This window comes from Trichomycterus rosablanca, chromosome 1, assembly GCF_030014385.1.
Source record: "Trichomycterus rosablanca isolate fTriRos1 chromosome 1, fTriRos1.hap1, whole genome shotgun sequence".
NCBI classification, from domain to species: Eukaryota; Metazoa; Chordata; class Actinopteri; order Siluriformes; family Trichomycteridae; genus Trichomycterus; species Trichomycterus rosablanca.
In genome coordinates this window covers 66,366,629-66,392,299 of record NC_085988.1, presented here as the reverse complement: position 1 = coordinate 66,392,299, position 25,671 = coordinate 66,366,629, and the positions used below count along the sequence as shown (strand labels likewise).

The 25,671-nt window shown below is 37.6% G+C and overlaps 1 protein-coding gene across 1 annotated transcript in view; it reads left to right on the top strand.

Moving 5' to 3' along the window:
• plxna4 (plexin A4) overlaps positions 1–18,138 on the top strand; it is a 317,539-nt gene extending 299,401 nt beyond the window's left edge. Inside the window, exons 29-32 of the mRNA XM_062995348.1 lie at positions 3,790–3,959; positions 11,955–12,167; positions 15,406–15,556; positions 17,779–18,138. Of these exons, the coding sequence (XP_062851418.1) occupies positions 3,790–3,959; positions 11,955–12,167; positions 15,406–15,556; positions 17,779–17,874 (630 nt within the window). The 3' untranslated portion in view covers positions 17,875–18,138. The remainder of the gene's footprint in view (positions 1–3,789; positions 3,960–11,954; positions 12,168–15,405; positions 15,557–17,778) is intronic.
• Positions 18,139–25,671: the final 7,533 nt, after the last annotated feature.

Here is a 25,671-nt window from a genome sequence, read left to right as displayed (position 1 = left end):
TATAAGAAAAAAATTTTGTTCACACATGAGTAGAATGGGTCTCGCGTAGCACCAAAGTTCAGGCAATCTGAGTTTGCGTCCTCCCTGCATAGTGCAGTTTAGGGTGCTGCAGTTTGCAGGTTAAGTAAATAATGGGATGGTTGAGTGCCCTATCATGGATATGGCAGCATGATGCCCAGTCTAGGTTATTTTTTTTGTCTATTGTCTAATGTTTCTAAGTGGTTTTAAGTGAATCACTAGCACAGTTCTATTATCCTCATAAAATGCTTTTCTTAAAGTGCAAGGTCAAAGGACTGCACCCCAAGGTTAATTGGCACACGGGACACATTTTCAATAAACATGGCAAAATGTTCCCTATATTGTATAAAACTAGTGTATTGCATTTGAGACACAATCAAATTTATTTTAGACAATATTTGATTGTCTGTGCTCTAGCTCCAAAAGTGTTTTATTCGTTTGCTACATTACATAAATTTTGTTGAGGGGTAACAAAGTCTAATGTAATGGATAAGTGTGATCTGGTTACTATTTCTGTAGTTATTTTCTGTTGTATCTATTAGTATTAAATATTTGACTGATGCATTAGATATTATTAATTGGCTGCAGTATGGTTAGTCACATGAATAATGGGCCACTTGATAAATAGACCTGTTGTATCCTGAGCCATTTTCATTAACATCATTTTTATTAACTGCTTTATCCTGGTCAGGGTTGCGGCAGGCCCAGTTCCACTTAACTTGGAAGCACTGGGCACAAGACAGGTATACCCTGGACGGGGCATAAATCCATCACAGGGCTTGGCCAACCCCCTGTACTTTCTTCAGACATAGCCAATCATGTTTGTAAAGACGCTGGTCGGCTGGTCAGTAACATCACCGAGATTTAAACCTGTTTCTCAGCAGTGGTTGGCTAGCATTACAGACTACAGTCACCAAACTAACTACAAATTTTACAGTTTGAAGTACTGTCATATTGTGTTTGTTTTAGAAAAAACATTCACAGCCTACTAATTAAATGCTAGTGCTCCTTAAGGTTTAAAGTCTCTGGTTAAAGGAGGGACTTCAAGAAATGTTTTTGTCAGGATACATGACAGAGCTGTCCATATGTCTTACTAAAAATGCTTACTTTGACATTCGTCATGGCTACATGCTAATAAGTATTTACGAGAATCCCAAAAAACTCAAATATACATTTATATAAATACCAGACCAATCACTAGGCTCACCTGATAGACAACCTGTCATGGGCCTTGTGTCATCATGTAGATAGATTGTTTTTGTTTAATAACAAGTTTATTACAGAGCCAGTTCCCTCAATGAAAATGATTGGTATGACAGTTTCCTCTCATTCATCAAATAAACACCTTTAGTCCTCCATGAGTGCTGGGTTCTTTTATATATTTTAGATATTTCTTTTATATTGATGTTTTTCATAAAAATGAAGAAGCAGTGGGAATTAATACCTTTTCTAGCTTTTCCTTGCTTTCAATCACTTACTTTCTATAAAATCTTTCTCCTCCTGTGGTTTCTTACTATTTTTCTTTGTTTACTCTATATATGTAGTTAAATCTTCTAAGGTCATTAAACACATTAATCACCTTTGTCCAGAGAACCAAGCAGTTGCATTTCCACAACTGTGTGCTCAAGCCTGATGGCTTCCTTTTTTTAAAGTGTGTGCCTCTCTAAAATAGCTGCTTTGGTTCCCAGCAAGTAATGACAATGTCAGGCATCACATGGGATGACATCTGTCAAAAGCCTCACCGCTATCTCCGTCTCCAATCCCCATCTTGACACAAGAACCAATATGTATTCTCATTTTCAGAGGGAAAAGACAGACTGTCAGGAATATGAGACACAGCAAAACTGTGACTGTCACTTAACAGGTTTATTTTTCCCTCCCTACTCTAGCAAAATTAGCTCCCTGGACAAAGTATAAGTCACATCCACCATTTAGTGTCAGTAGGGTGCTAACCTAAACACATTGCATAAAACTAGATTGTCATTTGCTAGTAAAAATCTGAAGTGTATGCAGAATACATTAAGTTATTTTTAACAGTGTGAAATTGCTTAGTGGTGTGACAAAAAGACATCTGTTAAAGAAAGTAGCTGATTTTGCCAAAGTGTTTTTTTCTAGACAGAAAGTCTAATAACAATGGACAGCATCCAAATCAACAGAGATTTGTAGAAGTAACTGCAAAAATGTTATTAAAGTCAGGATCTACTACCACATTTCACATTTAGTGACTGGCTGTATATACTGCAAGTGATTATTGATGGACTTCTCTGCAGGGGCAACTACATACCCTAAACATCTGGTGCAGAGTTACCCTGAAGAGACTTTTGTTACTTACACAGTAAACAATTAAAGTAAAATGGGCTTCGGTTTCTGCGCTGTATATGACTGGAAAACCATGATATGTTCATATGAGTAGAGGTTTTATCTCTCTGGATGCAAGCCAACAGATAGCAAGCCAACAGATAGCTTTATGTTTTAGACGTGTTTTAACTATACAGTGAAGTTGATCCATTAAGGTTAAACTAAAATGTGCACCCTGAATGAATAAAATCACTTAAAAGGCAATGGGAGGCATTAAAGAGTAATAGAGGGAAAAACACAACCAGGGAGCAGTGGTTGCTGAAATGCTGCTCACCGCTTCAACACATAAGCTGGATTTTTCCTCTGTTTCTTTCACTATCACTCTGCCTCTCTTAACTTCTCTCTGTCACCGAGACACATCCTATCAGTTGCTATAAGTGGATTAGATTCTCTCTACTTCACATCTCTTAAAGTCGACAACATTAAATTAAATTATGGCTCGCCGGGGCGGTGTGCGATGTAATTCACATGAATGGAGAGGGCTCCGTAGATTCAACACCTGTTCCCAGATGGTATTTAAAAAGTGCAAAATAATTATTTACCTATTCATTGGCTGTCGGGCTAGTTATAGTCACTAAAATAAACCACACTCACGTTTAGAAATGCTTTCTTGCTCACTTACTTGCTTCATCAAAATTCGGAAAGGTTCAGAAATCCAGCAAACAGAAAAAAGTAACGGCAACTCATTCTGAATAAACTTCTCTTAAAGACTTTCTGGAATGTCTCTTCAAGAGCTAAATCTAACATAACTGCCTAGAAAGAATTTGCAAAAAATCACAGTTGTATGTTTTACCATCTTATTTATGCACAATCTAAGCTCCTAAGAAAGCTCTAAGCTCCTGTAGAAAATGGCAATAGAAAGGGTACATTTCAAATTCCTAACCTCAACTTTTGATACGTTTCAAGCCATCATGCTGATTGTTAATTGTAACTTTGCAGGGGTAAAAAAAAAGGTACATTTATATTCACTGTGTTTAGCAGACACTTTTATGCTAAGCTAGCAGTTAGGGGTCAAGGGCCTTGCTTAAGGGGAAATTTGTCATTGGTGGGGCTTGAACAGTGACGCTCTGATGACTAGTCTAGTACTGTAATTGCTGAGCTACCACTGCGCTAGTGGTTAAGAGATAAATAGTATAGATAAAAAAGCTCTTGTATTACAAAAAGCTGACACCATGGTAGTACATCAAGTAATGTAGGTTTTCTCCAGGTACTTGTTTTTAAAAAAAGATATGCCTTTAGGTGAATTACCTAAATGACTGAGCTGTCCTGAGAATGTCCTGTGATGAACTACCACCTTTTCTAGACCACCATCCTGATTCAGATAAAGTGGTTGAAGACGATGAATAAATCAATAAACAAAAATTTTTTTAAAGTACATGCTTCTTATACATTATGTTTCTTGTGGCTTTCAAGGGCACACTCCAGAAGTTTGTAGACGACTTGTTTGAGACCATCTTTAGCACGGCACATCGAGGAAGTGCTCTCCCCCTCGCCATAAAGTACATGTTCGACTTTCTGGATGAGCAGGCCGATAAGCATGCCATCCACGACCCACATGTCCGACACACATGGAAAAGCAACTGGTAAGAGCCTACATACATCTCTGCAAATGATCAAATGCACACATACACAGCTACTTGTGGGTGTACTATCTTTGTTTTGTTTACTTGCATTTAATACTAGACATTTACACCGATCAGGCATAACATTATGACCACCTTCCTAATATTGTGTTGGTCCTTCTTTTGCTGCCAAAACAGCCCTGACCTGTCGAGGGATGGAGTCTGACACCTTTCTATCAGAACTAGCATTAACTTCTTTAGCAATTTCAGCTACAGTAGCTCGTCTGTTGGATCGGACTACACTGGCCAGCCTTCGCTCCCCACGTGCATCAATGAGCCTTGGCCACCCACGACCCTGTCGCTGGTTTACCACTGTTCCTTCCTTGGACCACTTTTGATAGATACTGACCACTGCAGACCGGGAACACTCCACAAGAGCTGCAGTTTTGGAGATGCTCTGACCCAGTCGTCTAGCCATCACAATTTGGCACTTGTCAAACTCACTCAAATTCTATTTTTCTCAAAATTTTCCTGCTTCTAACACATCAACTTTGAGGATAAAATGCTCACTTGCTGCCTAATATATCCCACCCACTAACAGGTGCCGTGATGAAGAGATTATCAGTGTTATTCACTTCACCTGTCATTGGTCATAATGTTTTGGCTGGTCGATGTATGTCCTTATGACATCACCAGCAGCTGTCAACATGGCCATTGCTATGCTGTTTAGAATATTGTAAATGTGTTAGCAAACATCTGTAAAGTAAGGAAAAGGTGGATGAAGTAATTAGTAAAAGTAATCCTTCATTAACCTCTAGCTTGCATTGCTGCCTCATTACTAAGCACCGGCTTAACGGTCTATGGGGACTGAAGCAGGTTTAAAACTGATGTATGGGCAGGGCAGAAAGATCAAGTTCGAGTCTATTTACTTAGCTTTATGGGTCTAATTTTAACCTCCTCTCCTCCTTCATTGCTGATTAGGCCATTTGTGACATCCTAAGTAGTTTAGCACACATAGATTAGACATTAACGGTATCAGCCTTGCGGTAGAACAGGCGAAATGATAACTAGTCATTTTTCATCACAAACACTTGACATGTTTCACATCAGCTTAATGCTGCTGCTGCGTCATTGCTTTTTAACGTGCATGAGCGTGTGTTATCCTCAAGACTAATATTCTGCCGGCCTGTTTTTGCTGACAGTTAATGTCCCTCACAGTAGGGGGGGGGGAAGCTTCATCTTTAGGTGGTGCAAACCCACAGACTCAGCCTGTTTTCATCTATTGAGTGAAATGTGCTGCTATCTTCCAGCCCATTAAAGATAGAAGCATATTGACTAACACTGAATGCCATCTACTTTGTATGCACTTGTTTGCCTGAAGCAAACCGTCTATTCATTTATAATGGATAACTGTAATATTTATAGGTTAAGTATTCATGACTTGACTGAATGAATACTTGCCATGGTTAGATTGACCCAGTGGGGTAGAAGTATTTTGCTCTTTTATTCACATGTCTAAAATATAAACATCGACAGTATGAAAAAGCTAAATTAACAGTTTAATCACAAAGTGGAGTGAATACATTTAATTTTACTTTATAGGCATGACTGTGGCACAGGTGCATTATGTAGTGTCGGTGCTACAGTACTTAGCTTCAGTTAGTGTCTATGTTCAGTTTGCCATGTTCTCCCTATGCCACTACTATGATTTTCTACAAAAAGAGCTATATGTGATTTGCTACTCTTATACCCTGTGCAGAATATTTCCAGAACATTTTCCCATTTTAAGAACCTTAGCATGCGAAGGTTTCCCCCTTCATACTTTAAAAACATGGTGGTAGGTTTACTGATTACTGTAAATTGTTCTTAATAAAATGAATAAATGAATTATTTATTAATAATTCATTTTTAATGTAAGGGTGAGGTGGCTCAGTGGGTAGCACTGTCGCCTCACAGCAAGAAGGTCCTAAGTTCGATCCCCAGGTGGGGTGGTCCGGGTCCTTTTTGTGCAGAGTTTGTATATTCCCCCACGTGTCTAAGCTAATGATGTCAGTCATACAGTAAACTTTTGCCACCCACTTTTTTACAGCTCAGTATTCACCTAATGACATTCTCAAATTGAGAATGGGGAAGCTAAGAACTACCCAGCAGAGAAAACTAAATTGGAGTCTAAATTACTCCTCCATGGTCTCCAGCTATAAATGGGTCCAGATTTATACTTGTATTGCCAGGTTGTTAGGAAACACCTACGTTGTGCTTATAAGTGAGTGCAAAAAGTTGGATAACTTAAAATGAAGTACATTTAAAAACAAAAGACAACTAACAACACATTTACTTGTCAGGTTTTACAATTTACAAAAAATAAATAATGTTTAAATGATCCAGTTCCTTCAGAAAACCCTAGGCACAAGACAGGAATACCCTAGACAGGGTGTCGATCCATCACAGGGCTTGGGTCATCCCCACCTCAGACATAGCCAATGACAGCCAAAGCACTGCTAAGATTCAAACGTGGATTTCAGCGGTGTTGGGTTAGCATAATAGACGTTCATATGTGCCTTATGAATTTTGGCTTGGATGGGCTTTAAGCATCCCAGGTCTGTCATATAGACAACATAGTGGTGTGGCTGGAAGAGTGAGTGACTCACAGCAAAGATGTTCTTGAGGTCCCAAGTTTGTTCCCCATTTTTTGTGACTCTCTGGTACTCTTTTTTTCTCCAAATTTCAAAAAACATACAAAAAGCAAATTGGCTATAATAAAAGCCCAAAGTTTAACCAAAGTTGGTGAAAATACCACTGTGATGGTGTATTTTTTAAAGGCACTACTCTAGTATTACCAATCTACCTTCATCAGTTCCAAGTATGTTAATCAGAGTTAAGGTTAGAATTGTAAACAAGGGCTTCAGACCATACACACAGAATATCATGTTTTTATTTGTACATATACACACGTACAGCACAATGAATTTTTTCTGTATATCCCAGCTATTGTTTGGAAGTTGGTTTTAGAGGCCATGGTCAGTTGTTGTACCTAGAGGGTTAAGGGCCTTGCTTAAGGATCCAACAAGGGCTGGTTGGCAGAGCTGGGATTTGAAGCCACATCCTTTCAATTAATAGTTCAAAGCTTTACCCACTGAGCTACCACTGTCCCCAACAATTACTCTTGCATCTATGCTGAGGCACAGGAGTTTCTTTCTTCTTTTGATTCACAGTTACATGTTTTACATTAAAAAACATTTGCTTTAAAATTCCTTTGTTTAGCTGTAATTTTAAAAGGTTTTAGACATTGCAGGGGTATGATATGGAAATGCTGTTGTTTTAATGTGTCTATTTTTTTTTTCTTTTTGCTGCAATTCACACTGCATCCACTTTACCGCAGTGCCCTTTCTTATTCCCTCTCATTCCTTCCTTTTTTATTTTTTGTTGCCTGTGACAAAAACATAGCTGCCTGGAAAATTTATGAGCCCGGTGCAAACAAAGAGATCACTGACCCCCACCTTAACCATGCACACACAAACTCACACACACACACACATTTGCACATACTTTGATTTTCATTCACTTTGGTGCAAATAGGCCAGGGAATAAAGCAAGCTTGTATATGTTTATTACTTCAGACAGGCAAAAGGTGCAGGGCAACCAGCAGATACAAACAAGACAATATGATTTGTGTCAGCAAAGTGCCCTCAGCTAGGAGCATAACCTCACCCTGAGAAACAGCATGCTTTTGTTGCCTGAGTTTACATATTTTATTTGGCTGAGTAAGTAGGTATGTGGAGAAAAACAATTTCACCTAATTGTTTCAGGGCATAATGAAACAGATGCATATGTGAGAGATGTGATGATCTGTTTATTACCTTGTAAAAGACCTAATCGTTCTGAAAGAGTTACCACAATTTGTGACAGCTACTGGTGGTATTTGCATTTTTATGATCATCTTTAAGATGTAATACTATATACTGTATATATGTGTGTGTGTGTGTGTGTGTGTGTGTGTGTGTGTGTGTGTGTGTGTTTAATAAATGATGGTCCTGTTTGGCTCTCGACATAGTTCAAGTTTTTAATTTTGACCTTCTCTGTGACTGACTTAAAAGTAAGATACATGCAAATGAACACAGTTCCAACAGCCTACACTACTTTTTAGGCTTGTCTTCTTGTCAGAAATATTTCAGTCTTGTCTTCCTGTCAGAAAAAAACAATCTGAACTTTAAATGTGTGTGTCTGTGTGTGTGTGTGTGTGTGTGTGTGTGTGTGTGTGTGTGTGTGTGTGTGTGTGTGTGTGTGTGTGTGTGTAAGAGAAAGAGATGTTTTTCTAAACATGGTCATTTTACCTAACGGGATTAAGTAAATAGGTTTTGCATCTATTGCACAGTACATTTGAATTGTCCATGTTAAATTTGACTGTGGCCTCGCTCAAATTGTCAACTGCGTGTGAAGAGAGGAAGTTAATTTAGTTTTTCAATAAATTCATAATAATGTGACTCGACAAGCAATATGCTCACCAAAGCCCTTAGTGCATCTACCTGTTGTTACTTTGTTAACCTTTCCCACATGTTTAATATTAATGAGTAAAATTGCATATTTTGCTTAACAAATTTGATGACCTTTCAATAAGACATGAAATGAAGAAAGATAATTCAGGCACCTTAAAGATTACCTACAGTGGTCGAGTCATATAAAAACAGAGAAATGTTTAGCAGTTATACATTTTGTATGAAGATTTTGCTAGGCATAAATATATGAGTGCCACAGCAATATTGCTTTTAAACATCACAAAGTTGTGCTACCAGGGGTACCCAGACGAATATTTTTTCCTCAGACTAACTGAAGTCATGCTGATAATGAAAAACCCTTACATCTACCCAAAACTTATAAACAAAAGGTATTTCATAATACCTTGGTGACCTGTCCAGTGTGTTTCCTTCCCTTTGCCCAATGAATCAGATCCACTGCAACCCTGACCAGGATAAAGTAGTGGTAAAAAAGACATTGAATAAACGAATTAATTAATGAATTAATGAATCTGTAACAAAACAGCAGAGGCTACAAGTCCACCCACTCCACTTCCCACAGTGGGTTTGTTTTAAATAGATTATTGTGCTGTTGATGTGGCTTATCATAGCACAATCTGATGGCTATCTGTGCACCATCAAAAAGTAATACAGACTTTTAATATAACATTATTAGATTTGAGAGTGGGTGGATAAACAGACCTAATGGCCTGAATGTAAACAATATGCTGCCTGTTTGTATTCAAGTTGAATTTCATTTAAGTGATGAAGATGTTATTGCCTCAGGGCTCTGTGTGAAAAATGAAGTTTAGCTGGAATAGAAACAAAAAACATTTGGTTCCTAAAGCAAGTGGAGTTTTCTTAGAATTGTATTTGTAATTGATGTTGCTAATGAATGTAATCCTGTCATTAGCATAAATTATAGTTTTAATTTTAGCATTAGTTGTTGTTTTGCACTCAGTGTATTTATGTAAACAATCTATTGTTCCCCCCAGTGGAAATCTCCAACCAAAAGTCAAAGATGTGGCTTCATTAGGATTCAAACTTAGCAGTGTCCTGTGTTTGAGTGTTGTTTCAAGCTATGTCAAAAACCGTTTAGAAATCAGTTTAACTAATAATTTAACTCAGCACATTTGTGCACTTTGGAAATGGTATAATCATAATGACGTATGCATACCACTGCTATATAAACAAAGTGCTTCACATTATTTTTATGAAAATTGGTTGGTTGGCACTCCACCACTGGTTTATATTGTCAACCATAAATCAAAGGATACCATTTGTGTCCTTGTTAACTATTGATCTCCAGTAAAAGCTGATTATATTAGCGAGGCCTGCAAGCAGCAGCTAATAACGTCATGCAGGTGCATCTGACTTCTAAATGAATCCATTTGGTAAGATTCCTTTTCTAATAAAATGTAGAAATGCACTTAAGCAATATCAAACCAGTACATAACAAAGGCTGTTTCAATTATGAGAGTACCGTTTTAATGTCTATCTGCTTTTGAGCTTTTAATGAAAGCTGTTTCAGATTGCACTAGAGTTTTTTCTGAATTTTAAATGCAAAAGTTTGAGAAATGACATAACCCTCATTGTACCATTTATACATTTAGCATATACCTTTTTATTGTCAGTTACTAAGTTTTTCCCTTTTTTTTTATTGTAGCAATTGGAGATTTAGCACTATGCCAGTCATAGTAACATTATGAATTTACGTCCTAATTTAAAATGACTATGGCACCAAACATAAACTCATAACAACTACAAAATAAACAACTACTATAAATGTTGCTTTACTTACTTTACATTATAAGTATATGTGCATAGAGTAAATAGATATGAATGGATATTTAATAATTAGGGCTTGGTTATATACGTATATGTCTTATTTCAGAATAAGATGTGGATTGTAATATAATGTTTTTAATACAAATCATCAGAAATACAGGGGCACTCAGGTGGCACAGCGGTAAAACACGCTAGCACACCAGAGCTGACATTTCGAACTCATCGAAAATCAGCTCTGCCATCCGGCTAAGCTGGATGCCTACATGAACAACGATTGGCTGTTGTTCATACAGCATGGGAGCTGGAGAGGGACTCCTTATAACTGAGGCAATTACTACCTTTTCTGGCTGATTAATGGCGCCTGCACGCAGTCAAGGGATAATGCGTTGATCAGGGTGTGACTCTCCGTACACAAAGCTGATGCGCATATGAACTCGCCTTGTGCACGTGAAAAGATGCAGTCGGCTAAATACAGATCTGGAAAAAATTCAAAATCTGCAAAAATAGTAGTTCTACTTGTTTTACTAATTATTTGTATATGTTTCAGTGAAATTAACAATTTTTGATAACATTCTTCAAGAATTCCTAAAAACATTGGCATTTAAAGCACAGTATACGAGTACACAATACTAAAGTTTTAACTTAGAGTTCAGAAATTCATATTTGTTGGAATAGCCCTGATAAATCACAGCTTTTTGTGCCTTGGCATGTCTTTCACATTCCTGTTGGTATAATTTATACCACTCCTGGCAAAAAAATCACACAGCTCAGCTTTGTTTATTGGATGTGACCATCCATCTTCTTTTCTTAATCACTTTCCAGAGGTTTTCAGTGAGGTTCAGTTCTAGAGGTAAAGCAAGTCATGACAGTTTCATGATATTTGGGTCCTTCATTTACACCTTGATTGATCTGGTTGTGTGGAATGAAGCATTGTTCTGCTGGAAGAACAATTTTCAGAGTTGGGGAACATTGTTAGAACAGAAGGAAGCAGGTTTTATTCCAGGATGACTTGGATACAGGATACATGGCTTGATTCATGCATCCTTTATATAGAATAATCTGCCAGGCTGAGGCACCAGATCATCACAGATCCTCCACCAAGTTCCACTATTGGTGCAAGACATTGTGCCTTTCAGGCCTCTCCAGGTCTCCATCTAACCATTAGAAGACCAGGTGTTGGGTCAATCTGAAAATTTGATACGTAGAAGATGAGTACAGTCCAGAACGATACAGTCCAATACTTTCAGTCCTTTGCAAACCTCAGCCTGGCTGTTCTTTGCTTCTCATTAATAAACTTCAGCTCTGCCCCTAGGTGCTTATTTTGCACAGTTCTTGTCATGCTGTGGACTTTACCCTAGCTGCTGTTAGCTTTTCTTTTTGTGGGTCACTTTGTCATCCATTGATTATTTAGTGATTATTTAAATGAGTTGACAGTTATCCCAATCAGTAGAGAGTCATTTCTATGTGTCTGTGTGTAGCTGTGTTGTTCCCGAAGTCTGCCACTTGACCTCAATTATATTAACCACTGTCTTTGAAATTTTAAGAATGGAAGCAACCTGATGCTTTGTATCTTTCTGTATCTCCCTCCATAGGGCTGCCATACATATAGAGTTGCTGTTTTAACATTTATTTTTCAGAATATATACAACGATGCATTATATAATATATAATACATTGATTAGATTAATGAATATATATATTTTTCTTTTCTTTCCAGCCTACCTCTGAGGTTTTGGGTGAACGTGATTAAAAATCCCCAGTTTGTGTTCGACATTCACAAGAGCAGCATCACAGATGCCTGCTTGTCTGTGGTGGCACAGACATTCATGGATTCCTGCTCCACCTCTGAGCATCGCCTGGGCAAAGATTCACCCTCCAACAAGCTGTTGTATGCCAAGGACATCCCCAGTTACAAGAGCTGGGTGGAGAGGTGAGACAAGACCTCAGATCTATCTATTTAGACATTCCTTTCAGGTTTGTCAAAAGCTTTTGAGATAGTTCCTGTTTCTGCTCAGTCTTCCACTAACTAGGCGGCAAATAAGTGTAAGTCACTGTGAGCATTTAACCTGCTTATGATTGTTGAGGTTCTAGATTTGTGGATCGTTTGCCTTGCATTGTTAAAATGCAAGTACAGTCAAAATTGTGACCTATCTATTGCATCTTTTCCAATCATAGACAGTCCATTGACAGAAATTGTTTTTGACAGAAACTGACAGAAACACAGTTTTTAATGATTTAATGGATTTTACAGAAAAAAAAACAAATAATAATAAGTAATTAGATTTATGCTCAGTTTGTGGCTATTTTCTAATTTAAAATGGTTGTCAGTTTATAGTTGTACAAACCACACAGAACATTTGCATCTAAGCAAGACATTTAATTTCTAATACATGATTCTGTACTGAAGTAAACTGATTCTTAGGGAAATCCTTGAATCTTTTTACTGAAAAATTATGTTAGCTCAGAATCTTCGAAAACCAAGTGTGATAGTAAGTGACAGCTTCAAGGCAAGTCTTTCAGCACTAACTCAAAGAACAGTATGTAATGTATCTCATTAAAATGAGTAGGTATGAAAGGAATTTAAGTAATACATAACTTTTCCATTCCAATCTAAATAAAATAATCTGTTTAGAACTTTGAAATTAGTTTAATTATGTACATACTAATAAGGAAGAAGCAGACTTAACCCAAGTATTTGCCCTCTTAAAAAATGGTTAAAACGTATTATTTGGTACAGAGCTCACTCTTAGGTATACTCTTTAATAATAGATTTTAGGAGTTTGTGATTGCCCATGAAAGGTTTGTTTTGGTAGGTTTTTGCCCTTGAGCAAACCTTTACCCTTTACCCAGTTGGATAAAATTGAACTGTATGCATGATCTGACTGCATGCAGGTAACAAAAAATCTAAAAAAAAATCCATTGTTGGTTGTGAAATTGCTTTTTAAATCATTTATGTACGTCTTTAATTATTTATATCTGCACCCAAGTCCACCAGTACAGAACCACCATATATATACGTAAAATAAATGCAACCATTGAAATATATATTTATTTGTTATTAAATAAAATCAGGTCTACATTTTATAGAAAGGCCTGTAGCTGTAATTCCATGAGTGAAATAAATTGCTGTTTGATTGCTTTCATATGGAGCAGGACTGTTTGGCACTGCTGAACTGATGTTGCCTCTGGCACGATTAATACGGGTGCAGATCCAACCATTGAACGCTGACAACAACAATCAGCTAGAAACTGTTACTCCATACATTCACTGAAAGCTTTTATTTAGTTCATTCTTTGTTGGATTTTCAAAGCCAGATCGAAAAACATAGCAGCATATATTAATGATTTTCCACATTAATGGGCAAATAAGAATAGAACAAGCTCTGTATAAGCATTGAATATTTCAGACTATTTTGGCAGGGGACAAAGAGCACAATAAATTGATCCTACCATTTTAATAACACAGTTCTTAAAACTTATAAACTTATTTTAGGTGACCTGTCATGACAGTTAATGTCAAGTTTGAGTTTTTATGGTGTCTTACGTCATGACAGATTATATCATATGCCAATTTTAGGTAAGTGCTCTTGTTAGCATTTATTGTATGACAGCTTCTCTACGAGAAATGAAAGAATGTCTTAATGATCTTATTTCAATCTTAAAAATAATTGTAACATTAATTGCTTAATTAATTAATTTTACAATTTATATACTTTAAGCTATTTACTAGCTTTGCCAACTACAAGTTAATAAGTGTGTAATATAACTTATTACACTTAATGCTCTTGGTAATATAACACCTTCTGTTTGACCTCAAATATCATGGCCAATCATAATGGTCATTGGCATTATTGAAGCATAATGGCATTTTATAAGCAAATTACATTTTATATGACTGGTTAGGACATGATTATGAAAGTATTATGATGAAGAGTTTAAGTAAAGTTAAACTGTTCTTCTTCATTTGTTGACCAGAACCTAAGGTTACTAGACTGACTTATTTACAAAGTAAGAACAACATCTAGTGTAGATGTCATATCAAGAAGACAGAAATGAAATAATAAAAGCAGTTTTTATGACAGCTTAGGCTTATCTTTAGTAAATGCTTCATACTAATCAGGGCTATAAGGGTCCAGAACCTACCTAGAAACACAATTCAACAGAGGGCATAAACACACTCAGTTACTTACTCAAACCCAATACAGATGTCCAATATAGATGAGCCAAAACCAGACTAGAACAAGATGAACATGGAAAACTTTTCAGTCAGACCACTGGGACCATAGTGCTAAGATGCAACCTCAATACTTGCCCCATTATGTTTTTTTCTATTTTTCATTAGTCATATTTAATTGTTTATGCATGTTTGTCATTACTTATGGAGGTCTTTCTGTAAATAAGTCTTACCGTAAAGTGTTGCCAAATCTAGTACATTTCCAGTCTGTAATAGTGCTTTTGTGTAGGGGGTTGCATTAAGTAGAGTGATTATATGTTATTTAAGAGAGTTATTATCATAATGTTAACACTAATATATAGACCCTCACACTGTAAGAGAGTTTGTCAGGTCTAGCTGATTTTCATGTTGAACACTCTTTTAGACTGATAGCCCCATGGTGCAGTGCAGCATACGCCTGACACTCAGGGTTCTCAGAGGGATCTGGCATGCCATGCATCTGAAACACACATACAAGTCGCACAAGCTGGCACGGTGTGGGAATTAAAAATGTAAATGACCTGCCTTAATTAAAGAGTTGACAGTGACACTGCAGCTGCTGCTGACAGTGACGGATTGCTCCGAGCTTCCGGAACACAGAAGGCTGTGTGTGCACGTCTGTGTGTGTACGCTCATCTGCATTAAACACAGTTTAGGTGTTCTCCGCATCTTATATGTTTTGCTAATGCCTCCGAAACAGATTTTCAAGGGCATTGGCTTATTAACAGTCAGTACCATTCACTCCCCTCTAAAGCTGTGGAGTGGAATTAATCACATTAATTTCACTGATAGTGAATGGACGATTGATTCTTGGGCTGAGACAGCTGTCAGTCACAGCCCCAGTGCTTCCCCGCCAGACTTTGGACTATAAGACAATGAAAAGAATACAAGTGTTACCTTTCTGCTTTATCGTCTGCGGCTGTCTAATGAATGTGTGTATGTGTGTTTTTTACAGATACTACTCGGACATAAATAAGATGCCTGCTATCAGCGACCAGGATATGAATGCGTACCTGGCCGAACAATCCCGTATGCACATGAACGAGTTCAACACAATGAGCTCTCTCAGTGAGATCTACTCCTACGTGGGAAAATATGCAGAGGAGGTAAAACATATGGTGCTAAGACCCATTTCAAACAGTTATATAATAGCATTAGTATTCAAATTCATTCGAGCAGATTCTTATCACAAAGCCAGGTATGACTTAATGACAAAAATAATTAGTGCGAAATTACTAAGAATTGATGATCTGATTATTCACCTTATTCTATATTATTCATCTAGCAACAAAACAGTGTTCCTGTAATTTATCATGTTATTGTTTAAAAGTAGAAAACAGACTAAATTCACATTAATTTCACATTTCACAAGTCATTTTGTCTGCTTCTAGACTTTAACGACTGGAAAAAAACTAAATACATATTAAAGATAGCTAATATGACACTTGTGAAACACAAATTTAAATCTCAGCTTTGCTACTGGCAGGCCGGGCACCTATATGGACAATGATTGGCTCGAGTGGGATTGCCAGAGGGGATTTGTCATAACTGCTTCAATTATGACTTCTGTTGGCTGATTGATGGTGCTTGCACAGGATGATGGAGATGAGCGTGTGACTCCCTGTGCCCGATATGGATTTTTATATGAACCCGGCTTGTGCAGCTATAAAAAAGCAGTCGGCTAATGCACATATGTTGGGGGGGCGTGTGTTAGTCATGGCTCACCTCAGTCAGAAATGGAGGTCAGTAGCAGTAGAGAAAGTGAAATGCAATCAAATAATTGGATACAGCTAGATTGGGAGAGAAATTGGGGACAAATACATAAAAATTAGCAAATGTTCTTTTTTTGAGTTACCAAACAGCTATGGTAACCTTTTATGATATAAAAACACATATAAGGTTTGTAAGACCTCATATAAACTTTTTCTCAAATAGAATGTATTCTTAAACTAGAGAATTAAGTTTGACCCTTGCATGAAACCCCCTTGTTTAATTGGCTCCTACAGTGTTATTTGTGTCCAGCTGAACTTAAACGAACACTGCAGGGCACTGTAGGTGCTAATACAGTGCTGTGGAATTTGCTGTGTGATTTAACAGGATTTGTCATAAGAATCATTTATCGGTTACTTATGCTTTTTGAGAACAATGCATATTTCATGCATTTATATTCTTTCTTTTAAAAACATGTACACAGGATGGCTGCTGTGCATGTCCTGTAATTATGCATGTCCTTTGGTGCATCCTCAGAAATAATTGCAACTCATTTGCATAGAGCAATGAATAAATGCATAAATAGTGGATGCAGTGTGACACTGTAAAATTTATGTCAAAATGGTAATGACAGTATCTGTATCATACTGTATAGATTATAAACTTAATAAAATATTTATTATGGCGATAGTTTGCTTTATACACAGGCCAAAATTATACAACCCCAATTTAAAAAGGTTAGTAGTAAAGATAGTAATATGCAGGTAAAAACAGAAACCAGTGATTTGTAAACTATCTTTTACTGGTATTTAAATTCAACTCAGATAAAGGGATTACTCTTACATAATGAATTTTATTGATTTTTATATATGCTTTTTTAATACTCTGCAACACATTCCAAAAACTTTGGTAATAAACATATTTTGAAACTTTAACCAGGTGATGCTCCAATGATGGAGTATATAAGCAACAAAAGGCTCAGTTGTTTACTAGCAAGTCATTTTTGCTAAAAAACCGTGTAAGCGAATAGCCCGACAGTTCTAAAACAATAATTTTAAAGCATGATTGCAAAAAACATTAGATATTTAATTATCTACAGTCATATCATTATTAAAAACATCCAAAATGCAGAGAAATCTCTGTGCATAAAGTTTAAGGCTGAAAGCAAATATTGAAGTGTCATGACCTTTGAACCTTCAAATGGCACTGCATTAAAAATTTACATGCTGCTGATTAATAGAATCACATGGGTTCTTGAATACTCCAGAAAACCTACACAGAGCGTAAGCCATAACTCAACTACATACAGTTGTTCCTTCATAGTAAGAAAGTGCAGGTGCTAGGCTTGTTTACCTGCAGTCCAGACCTGTTGTTGAAAGCATGGGACATTATGCAGTGCAATACACATTAACAGAGACCCTGGACTGTTAAGTAGTAATGTCTCTGAGCTGCTTTTTAGTGCATATCACTTTTAGTCATCAAGATGCCCAAAATATATGCAAGTTAGGATGTACATATAATCAGGTTTTAAATGTATTCTGTTCTTTAGCTCATTCTATACTTATACAAAGAAAATGAGTTTGACGTAGCATGACTGATATGACTCCACCTCTTCCAGATTGTGTGTGCACTGGAGGAAGATGATGCTGCCAGGAAACAAAGACTGGCCTTCAAGCTGGAACAGGTGGTCACTTTACTGAGCCTGGAGAGCTGAGGGCAGCATTTCCCAGAGCGCGCTGGGACATCACTTCAGAAACCAAGCCGTGCCTGAGCACCTGTACATCGATTGCATCGCTTCTGTTTTGCAAGCAACTTCCTTCATCTTCCCGAAACTGACCAAGAATCCACGTCACATTAGCTCTGCTTCCTAGAAAAGTAGACAAGGGCCAAGGAGCTGAATACCACTAAGTTATCCGTGATGCAACCGGGGGAGGGGGGTGGGTCTCTAACTCTGCAGTAAAGAAGGGGGACTCGATGCCTGCAAACTCTGACACATTGGCATCCACTCTCCTTTCCTTGGGAAAAAATATAGATTTCTGTTGCCTTTAAAATATAGCTGTTAAGCAAAGTGTTTTAAACCTGGTTAATTTGTTCTGACTCTGACTATATGACACTATTATGGAGTCTGTCAATTGTAGTACTAAAACACAGGATATGCTGCTGGTACTGCAGGATCAGACCAAATGTGTCATATAAAACTTGAAAGACACAAAGATTGTGAGTTTACAAAACAGAATTCCTAACGTTGAACATATCTGAGTGCACTGAAAACATCACACTGGGAGTATCTCTTTGCTGTCTCATGAAGACAAGTACAGGTTTTTAAATCACTATATTCCATGGTACATGAGGAGTATAGTATTTTCATCCCTCATCCGGGATGCTACCTGTCTGTGAGACATTGTGTAACTTTGTGGCATTCTGCCGATAGCCGATAGCACTCGCTGGCTTTAGCACATTATAATTTTTTTTTTTTTAGAAAAGACAAAGTTAAAGACAAAAAAGAAAGGTATGATCGCCTCCAATGTAAGCACACACATACATACACACACACCTCAGTCCGCATGAGCAAAGACGCAAAGACTCCTAAATGTTCATTAAGCTCAGCCAACTGCAGGGCTTCCTCTGGGCTTTCGGATAACAAATAGAGGGTCGTAGTTCTCCTCATCAAAAAAAGCACATTTTCTGTAGCTGCCTCAGATTCATTACCTTAACTAGAGTTAGGACACCTATAGGGGGATGCCAAGACTAAAGTATGCAGTTCAGTCTTTCACTGCCACAGTTTGCAGTTACACAAAACCATCTGAAAGACTAAACAAAGGTCAGCCAAAAACCAAAGGAGATTTCAGACTGAAATAAAGTGATTACTACTGAAACAAAAAGGCACCATTTTCTGTATTATCTGGCAGTAAGCAGGGCACGCAACCAAAGGTCTTTCTGCCATCTGCTATCTGCCACACTCTCATTGGTAAGACTTTGCACATGATGTAGTCGGTGTCTACAGGAAAGTCTACACTAAGTATCTCATGTGCACGTTGCTGGTGGCATCTCCTTGGCTCTGTCATTCACAAGGTCTTCGTCATGGTCGCCGTCAACTTCTGGAGGGATCTAAAAGTCCCAAAAAGCAACAACAGAAACTTAAAAACATTGGATGTAACCTTGACACAAGAATAGAGACCGCTACACCACCCTTTTGACCGTTCTTTTGCCTTGACAGAGTGCTCCATGTAGTAATTTGAATGTGTGAAGACCAGCCTTGGTCCTCTTGGGTACTTTATTGGCTTTTAAGCGCATGTACTTCAATTAAACTTCATTAAAAAAAAAATTGAAAAAAAAAAAATGAACCTAGAGAAAAAAAGCCTTGCTAAATGATGATGTGGATGTGTCCTTTTCTTTCTTTTGCTTGAAAGAACAAGATGGAAAATAGCAATTTGTCATCTACAGGCAAAAATTCTGTTAAGGTGGAATCTTTATCTTGCACACTTAGTCATTGTCACGTTTGTGGAAGTGTTAATAATAGGATTAAATAAAATTAAAACCTTATTCAAATATAGTATATACCCTTGCATGTTGACTTATTTGGATGTTATGAAATGGAAATGCCTTGCAATCAAAGCTATGTATCTAATACTACTAGAATTTCTGAATAAAATACAAACTTTTAGATTATCCTGGATAGTTACATCAGCATCCATCTCTCATGGGGAAAACCTCTCATCCCTCAGGTAGATTATCTTTTAATGATTTGTTAAGTTATTGCCCATGTTCATGCTAATCGTATGCACAATATTACTATAGCAGCTCTACACCATTAAAAACAATGCAATTACAGAAATGCATATCAAACATGTTCTGTTTATACAGATTATAACAACTGTTAACTGATTGACAAGGACTGTTTACCGGTCTTTTCCTGTCTTTTGCTGTTTTCATTTTTGTCTGGGTTACAATATGGCACCACATGAATGTAAATATGTAGGTCTTTTTAAATAGCCTAGCCATTTTTATTCATTTTTACTTAGGTACTATTTGATTTTTTGACTGTTTTGAGCTCTAAAAGGCACTTGAAAACACATGGTGTATCATGAGGTAGGACTGATGTAAGGGTCAGTCCAATGTTTATAGTTTGGCTGTTCTGAATGCCTAAAACATACAAATATTAGCTAATCTTTGATATAATTTGGCATACTTTAACTGAAACATAATAACACAGATTACAGATTTGTAATTGACTGTGGTGCAGACTGTGCTACACCCCCAAGCAGTGCATCAGTAAAGCTTTTTCCCTGTTGCTTGGGTATTACAGGTTTGAGTCCTGACAATGCCCTTGTCATCCCTACTGGTGATCAAATCGAGAATAAATAAAATGCATTTTCTGGCTTGTAACATTCCTGTTTCCTCTATCAGTTAAAGCATCACTAGCCAATTTTGGGCATTTTTTTATGCCGATTGTGTATGGAGCAGAGATTCCACCGAGTATGCTGATCTGCCAACCTATTCAAGGCTGCCTTCATCATATATGTCAGAGGACACACATGGATGTCTTTACCCTTGTGGATTGGTAGATGTCATGTGATTGCCATATGGGGAAAATTACTAGGTGGAAATTGACAGAGACTGCATTGGAAGAAATAAAATGTAGTCATGAAATGTTACAGATTAAGTGACAGTATTTCACTGTCAGTTATAGTTAATGAATTGATTAGAAAATTGGTAGAAATGAATGTTTCAAGATACCTTCATCATACACCTGTGTTCTTTTTTATATTCATCCTACATGTACTGCCATGTGTCTGACAGCAAGTATGACCCTTTGTCTGTAATGGACCTGATAAAGCTTCCACCTTTAACATTTTGTAAGAACTAAAAATGTCCTTTTAGCTCAGTGTTATAGCAGGTGTTTCAAAGAGCAGTTAGTAAAGACTTTTACTCTATTCAGATTTGATGAGAGATAAAAGAATTATTCTAAAGGAAGAGGAGATAGGCTGGAAGGCGAGCTTCTCTAACTTTGTTATAATTAATTGTATACCTGTGTATGTAAATAATTCCTATTTTGCAGTCAAGGACAAAATACTATTTGTAAAATAGAATAAACTTTATTATAAAAATGTGTCTGTGTCAGGGTGTTTTGTACCAACATATTGCATTTCCAAAAAAGACATTTTATGAATCTGTAATTTAATTCTTTACCAACAGTGTTTTCACTGAACAGCTTTTTGTGTGTGTAAATATGAACAAATAAAAATTCTGATGCCAGTGCACTCAGGTGGTGCATCAGTTTAACGCACCAGCATACTACCGCAGAGTGTTAAAATTCACAAGTTCTCAGCAGAGCCACCAACCAGGCTGGGCAGCCACACAAACACAATTGGCCACTTTTGAAGAAGGGAAGGTTAGATGCCTGCTTGAGTAAGGCAGGGTGTCACATGGCCACAGATTGGACACGTGTCAGAGGTGGTGTGTGGTGATCTGGGACTTTTTGATCAGATCAGAGGTTGTGCAAGTGGCAGCAGATTCACAGTTGGGAATTGGAAATAACTAGTTTGGGAGGTGAAAGGGGGGCGTTGGGAAAGGGACAGGGTATCCATTGTAAAACATTAACTTTGTAAATAAAACTGCAACTCGAGGTGTAGTGGTGGCTCAGCGGTTAAGGTACTGGACTATTAATCAGAAGGTTGCCGGTTCAGGCCTCACCACCACCAAGTTGCCACTGTTGGACCCCCGAGCAAGGCCCTTAATTGCTCAAATTGTATACAATTGTGAGTCGCTTAGGATAAAAGCATCTGCTAAATGCAGTAAATGTAAAATTTACAGGTGGACTTTTTGTCCATTCCTGCTTAATACAAGATTCATCTTCTTATTGTGGGATGTTTCCAAACTGTGTAACTTGAATATTCCGTAAACTTTTCACTCTTGATTGTCCCAAACACAGCATTCGAGCACAGGGACCTCATACTAACTGCAAAGCATGGGGTGGAAATGCAATGGTTTGGGGCTGCTTTGCAGCAGGGCCTAGCAAGTTCACCATCATATAATCCACTGTGAATTCTTTATTAAATTAAAGAGTGCCCAAGTCATACCACTCGTCCAAAAACAGTAGCTAAAGTGGAGGAGTAAATCTACCAAGGAATGGCTTAAAATAAAGATAGGGAGAGCTGTGGAATGGCCAAGTCAAAGCCCGGATCTTAGTCATATAGAGATGCTGTAGAATGAAACAGGCTGTGCATTCAAGAAAACCTTCAAAAATCACACAGATTAAAGAATTCTGCAGGAAGGAGTAAAATGTCAGACTGTAGGTATGTGGCTTGATTAATGCATTCTTTACAAAAAAAATCTGTCCTGTTGAAGCACCCCTAGATCATCAACAATCCTCCACCAAATTTCACAGTGGGTACGCTTTAGGTCTCTAACCCTAAGACGACCAGATGTTGGGACCAACCAAGAATAGGACTCATCAGACATGATGACCATCCTCCAGTCCTCTATGATTCAATCTTTATGTACTTCTGCAAACCTCAGCCTGGCTCTTCTTTGCCTCTCATTGATGAAGGGCTTTTTTACTTCAACCCTGCCCGTGGGAGCCTGAATCATTCTCGCCATGCACTTTGCCTCAGTTGCTGTTCCCCATTCTTTTTGTAGGTCATTTGATGTCTTCCTACAGTTGTTCATTTGCACACATTTGAATTTGTGGTTATCTTGTTCAGTGAATGGCAGTTTTCATCCTCTGCTGGTCTGCAGCAGACAGTGGTAGCCTAGTGGGTAGGGCTTTGGGCTATCAACTGAAAGGTTGAGAGTTTGAATCCCAGCTCTACCATGCACCCACTGTTGGCAAGGCCCTTAACCCTCTCAGCTCCAGGGCTGAGTACAATGGCTGACCCTGCGATCTGACCCCAGCTTCCAAAGCTGGGATATGCAAAGAAAGAATTTCATTGTATTGTACACCTGTATATGTATATATGACAAATAAAGGCATTCTGTTCTATTCTATTCTAGCTTTGTTGTCTCTAGCGTCTGCTGCTTGACCTTGTTCTAATTGATAAGTCACCAAGGACGAAAAAAACCTAATGCTCACTGTATTCCCCTGCCAGTAAAGCCCAAAGTAAATCCTTCATTTCTTCACTCTGAACTTCTCTTTTTACTCTTTTGGCTTGGTCTGTATATTTGGTTTTCCTCATTAAATAAGATTTGTTGAGGTAATAGGTTAAGTTAGGTTCAGATTATTTAGTAACTTATTAGGTAAAATGAGGTGTTCTCTTATTTGAATTTAACAGACACTGGAACAGAAATTTCCTATTCACATTCAGACCTTCATTCAATACTATGTAGAAGCCCTTTTAGCAGCAGTTACAGCTGCTAGTCCTCCTGGATACTCATCTACAAGCTTTTCACACCTGGATTTGAGTGGTTTATCCTATTGTACCTCTACAAGTTGTGTAAGATCAAATTTTGACTTCACTAAAAAGCAATCTCCAGGTCTCTCCACAGATGTCTGAGGGGTTTAAGTCTGTGCTTTGGCTGGGTCACTCAGAAACATTTATAGACTTGCCCAGTAGCCACTCAGGTGTTGTTTTGGCTGTATGCTTCGGGCCATTGTTGTATTGAAAGGTCAAGTGTCACTCAAGTCTGAGTTTGCATGCTCACTGGAAGAGTTGTTTTTCAAATATTTTTCTGTATTTGACCAAATTCATCAGACCCTCAAGTTTCGCCAGTCTCCTTGTCCTTACCACAGAGAAGAACCCTCATGGTATGATGCTGCCACCATGTTTTAGTATACATTTGCCAGTAGCCAGGTGATGTCCAGTGCCAGTTTCTGCCAGAAATGATGCATGCTGTTCTGCCCAAAGCAGTCAATCAATTATTTTCTATTCAAATCTAAAATAATTCAAACAAACAGGATGCTCTTGACCACAACAAAGAGTGCCACAGCAAAGCAGTGTGCACATAAGGATCAGAAATAGACCATGGAGCAGTTGCAGAGAGTGACCTGGTCTAATAAATCACATTTCCTTTTGCAATATGTGAACGAAGGGTGCATATGCTTCACTTAAATAAGAAAAGATGGCACCAGGATGCATTATGGGGAAATTATGCTCTTCAGATTCAACTTTTATGTCATTGTGCAAAGTAAACAAGTACAGAGCCAATGAAATGCAGTAGCATCTAACCAGAAGTTCAAGATAGAGATTATTTACATATATTACAGTTAAAGTGCAGAAGTGACCAGATAAGTGAAATGAGGAGATATAAGTTAAGAATATTAAACAGATAATGTTGATATTAAACAAATAATGTTGATTGTACATATTAAACAGATAATGTTGATTGTACAGTGTATAGATTAATATATACTTACAGAGTAATTGACTAAAGTGGCTAGATAAATAGGTAATGAATGAGAATAAATAAAGTACAGTATATAAGTATAGCAGATATATACAATATATACATTATTGTTATGCTGGTGTAAGTAGTGCAATAGTGCCATGTGTAAATTTACAAATGCTGATGGTATATACAGATAAGATGGTACACTTGTAAAAAGTTCAATGTGGTTTAAAGTGCAGGGATACTTTAACATTGGTGTGGTTGAGTTAAGGGTTACAGCCTCAGGGAAAAGCTCTTCCTGCAGTGTTCTGCTGGGAAACACTGGGTCCTGGCATTCATACAGATATTACATTTACCGACTTCTTAAACACCCCTTCTTAGCAAAGCTATTTCCTAATGGCAGTGACCTCTTTTAGCAGGATAATGCACTCTGCCATACGGCAAAAATATTCATGCTAATGTTCTTGCTAGTGAAAGCAAATTACCACACGTTACAAAATCAAGTTTAAAAAATCATCCATGTCACGAGAGATGTGTTTTACATGATATATATATGGACATGATTTTGGATGCCACACTTTTGGCTATGTTATCTGTTTTGAAGCATAACTGAAGCTCTAATCAATATGCACGCGTCACACGTACAGATATTTTCGAATAATTTGTTATTTGTCTCCCTCTAGAGGATAAACTAAACACAACAACAAGTACATCCTGGATTTTTAAACTGTGTTTTTCTCAAAAAAAAAAAAAAATGAAAGACAGACAGACAGACAGACAGACAGACAGACAGACAGACAGACAGACAGACAGACAGACAGATAGACAGATAGATAGATAGATAGATAGATAGATAGATAGATAGATAGATAGATAGATAGATAGATAGATAGATAGATAGATAGTGAGTGCCACAGCCCTGTAGTTCTTAAGGTTTTTGGGGGCATCAATTCTTGGGAACTTGGATAATGCAGGAAGTCTGAAGGACTCTACAGTTTAAAGGAGAGAGAAAATTGGTAATGTAGAACCCCACAGAGTGGCTGGCACAGGTTTTCAGTTTGTTCAGCTTGTTGGCCCTATCCAATTTCCCCTACACCATTTTAACTTTAAACTGACTGTAGCCAGTGATGGTCCTCATGCTACATGCATTTACATTTTTGGCATTTAGCAGACGCTTTTATCCAAA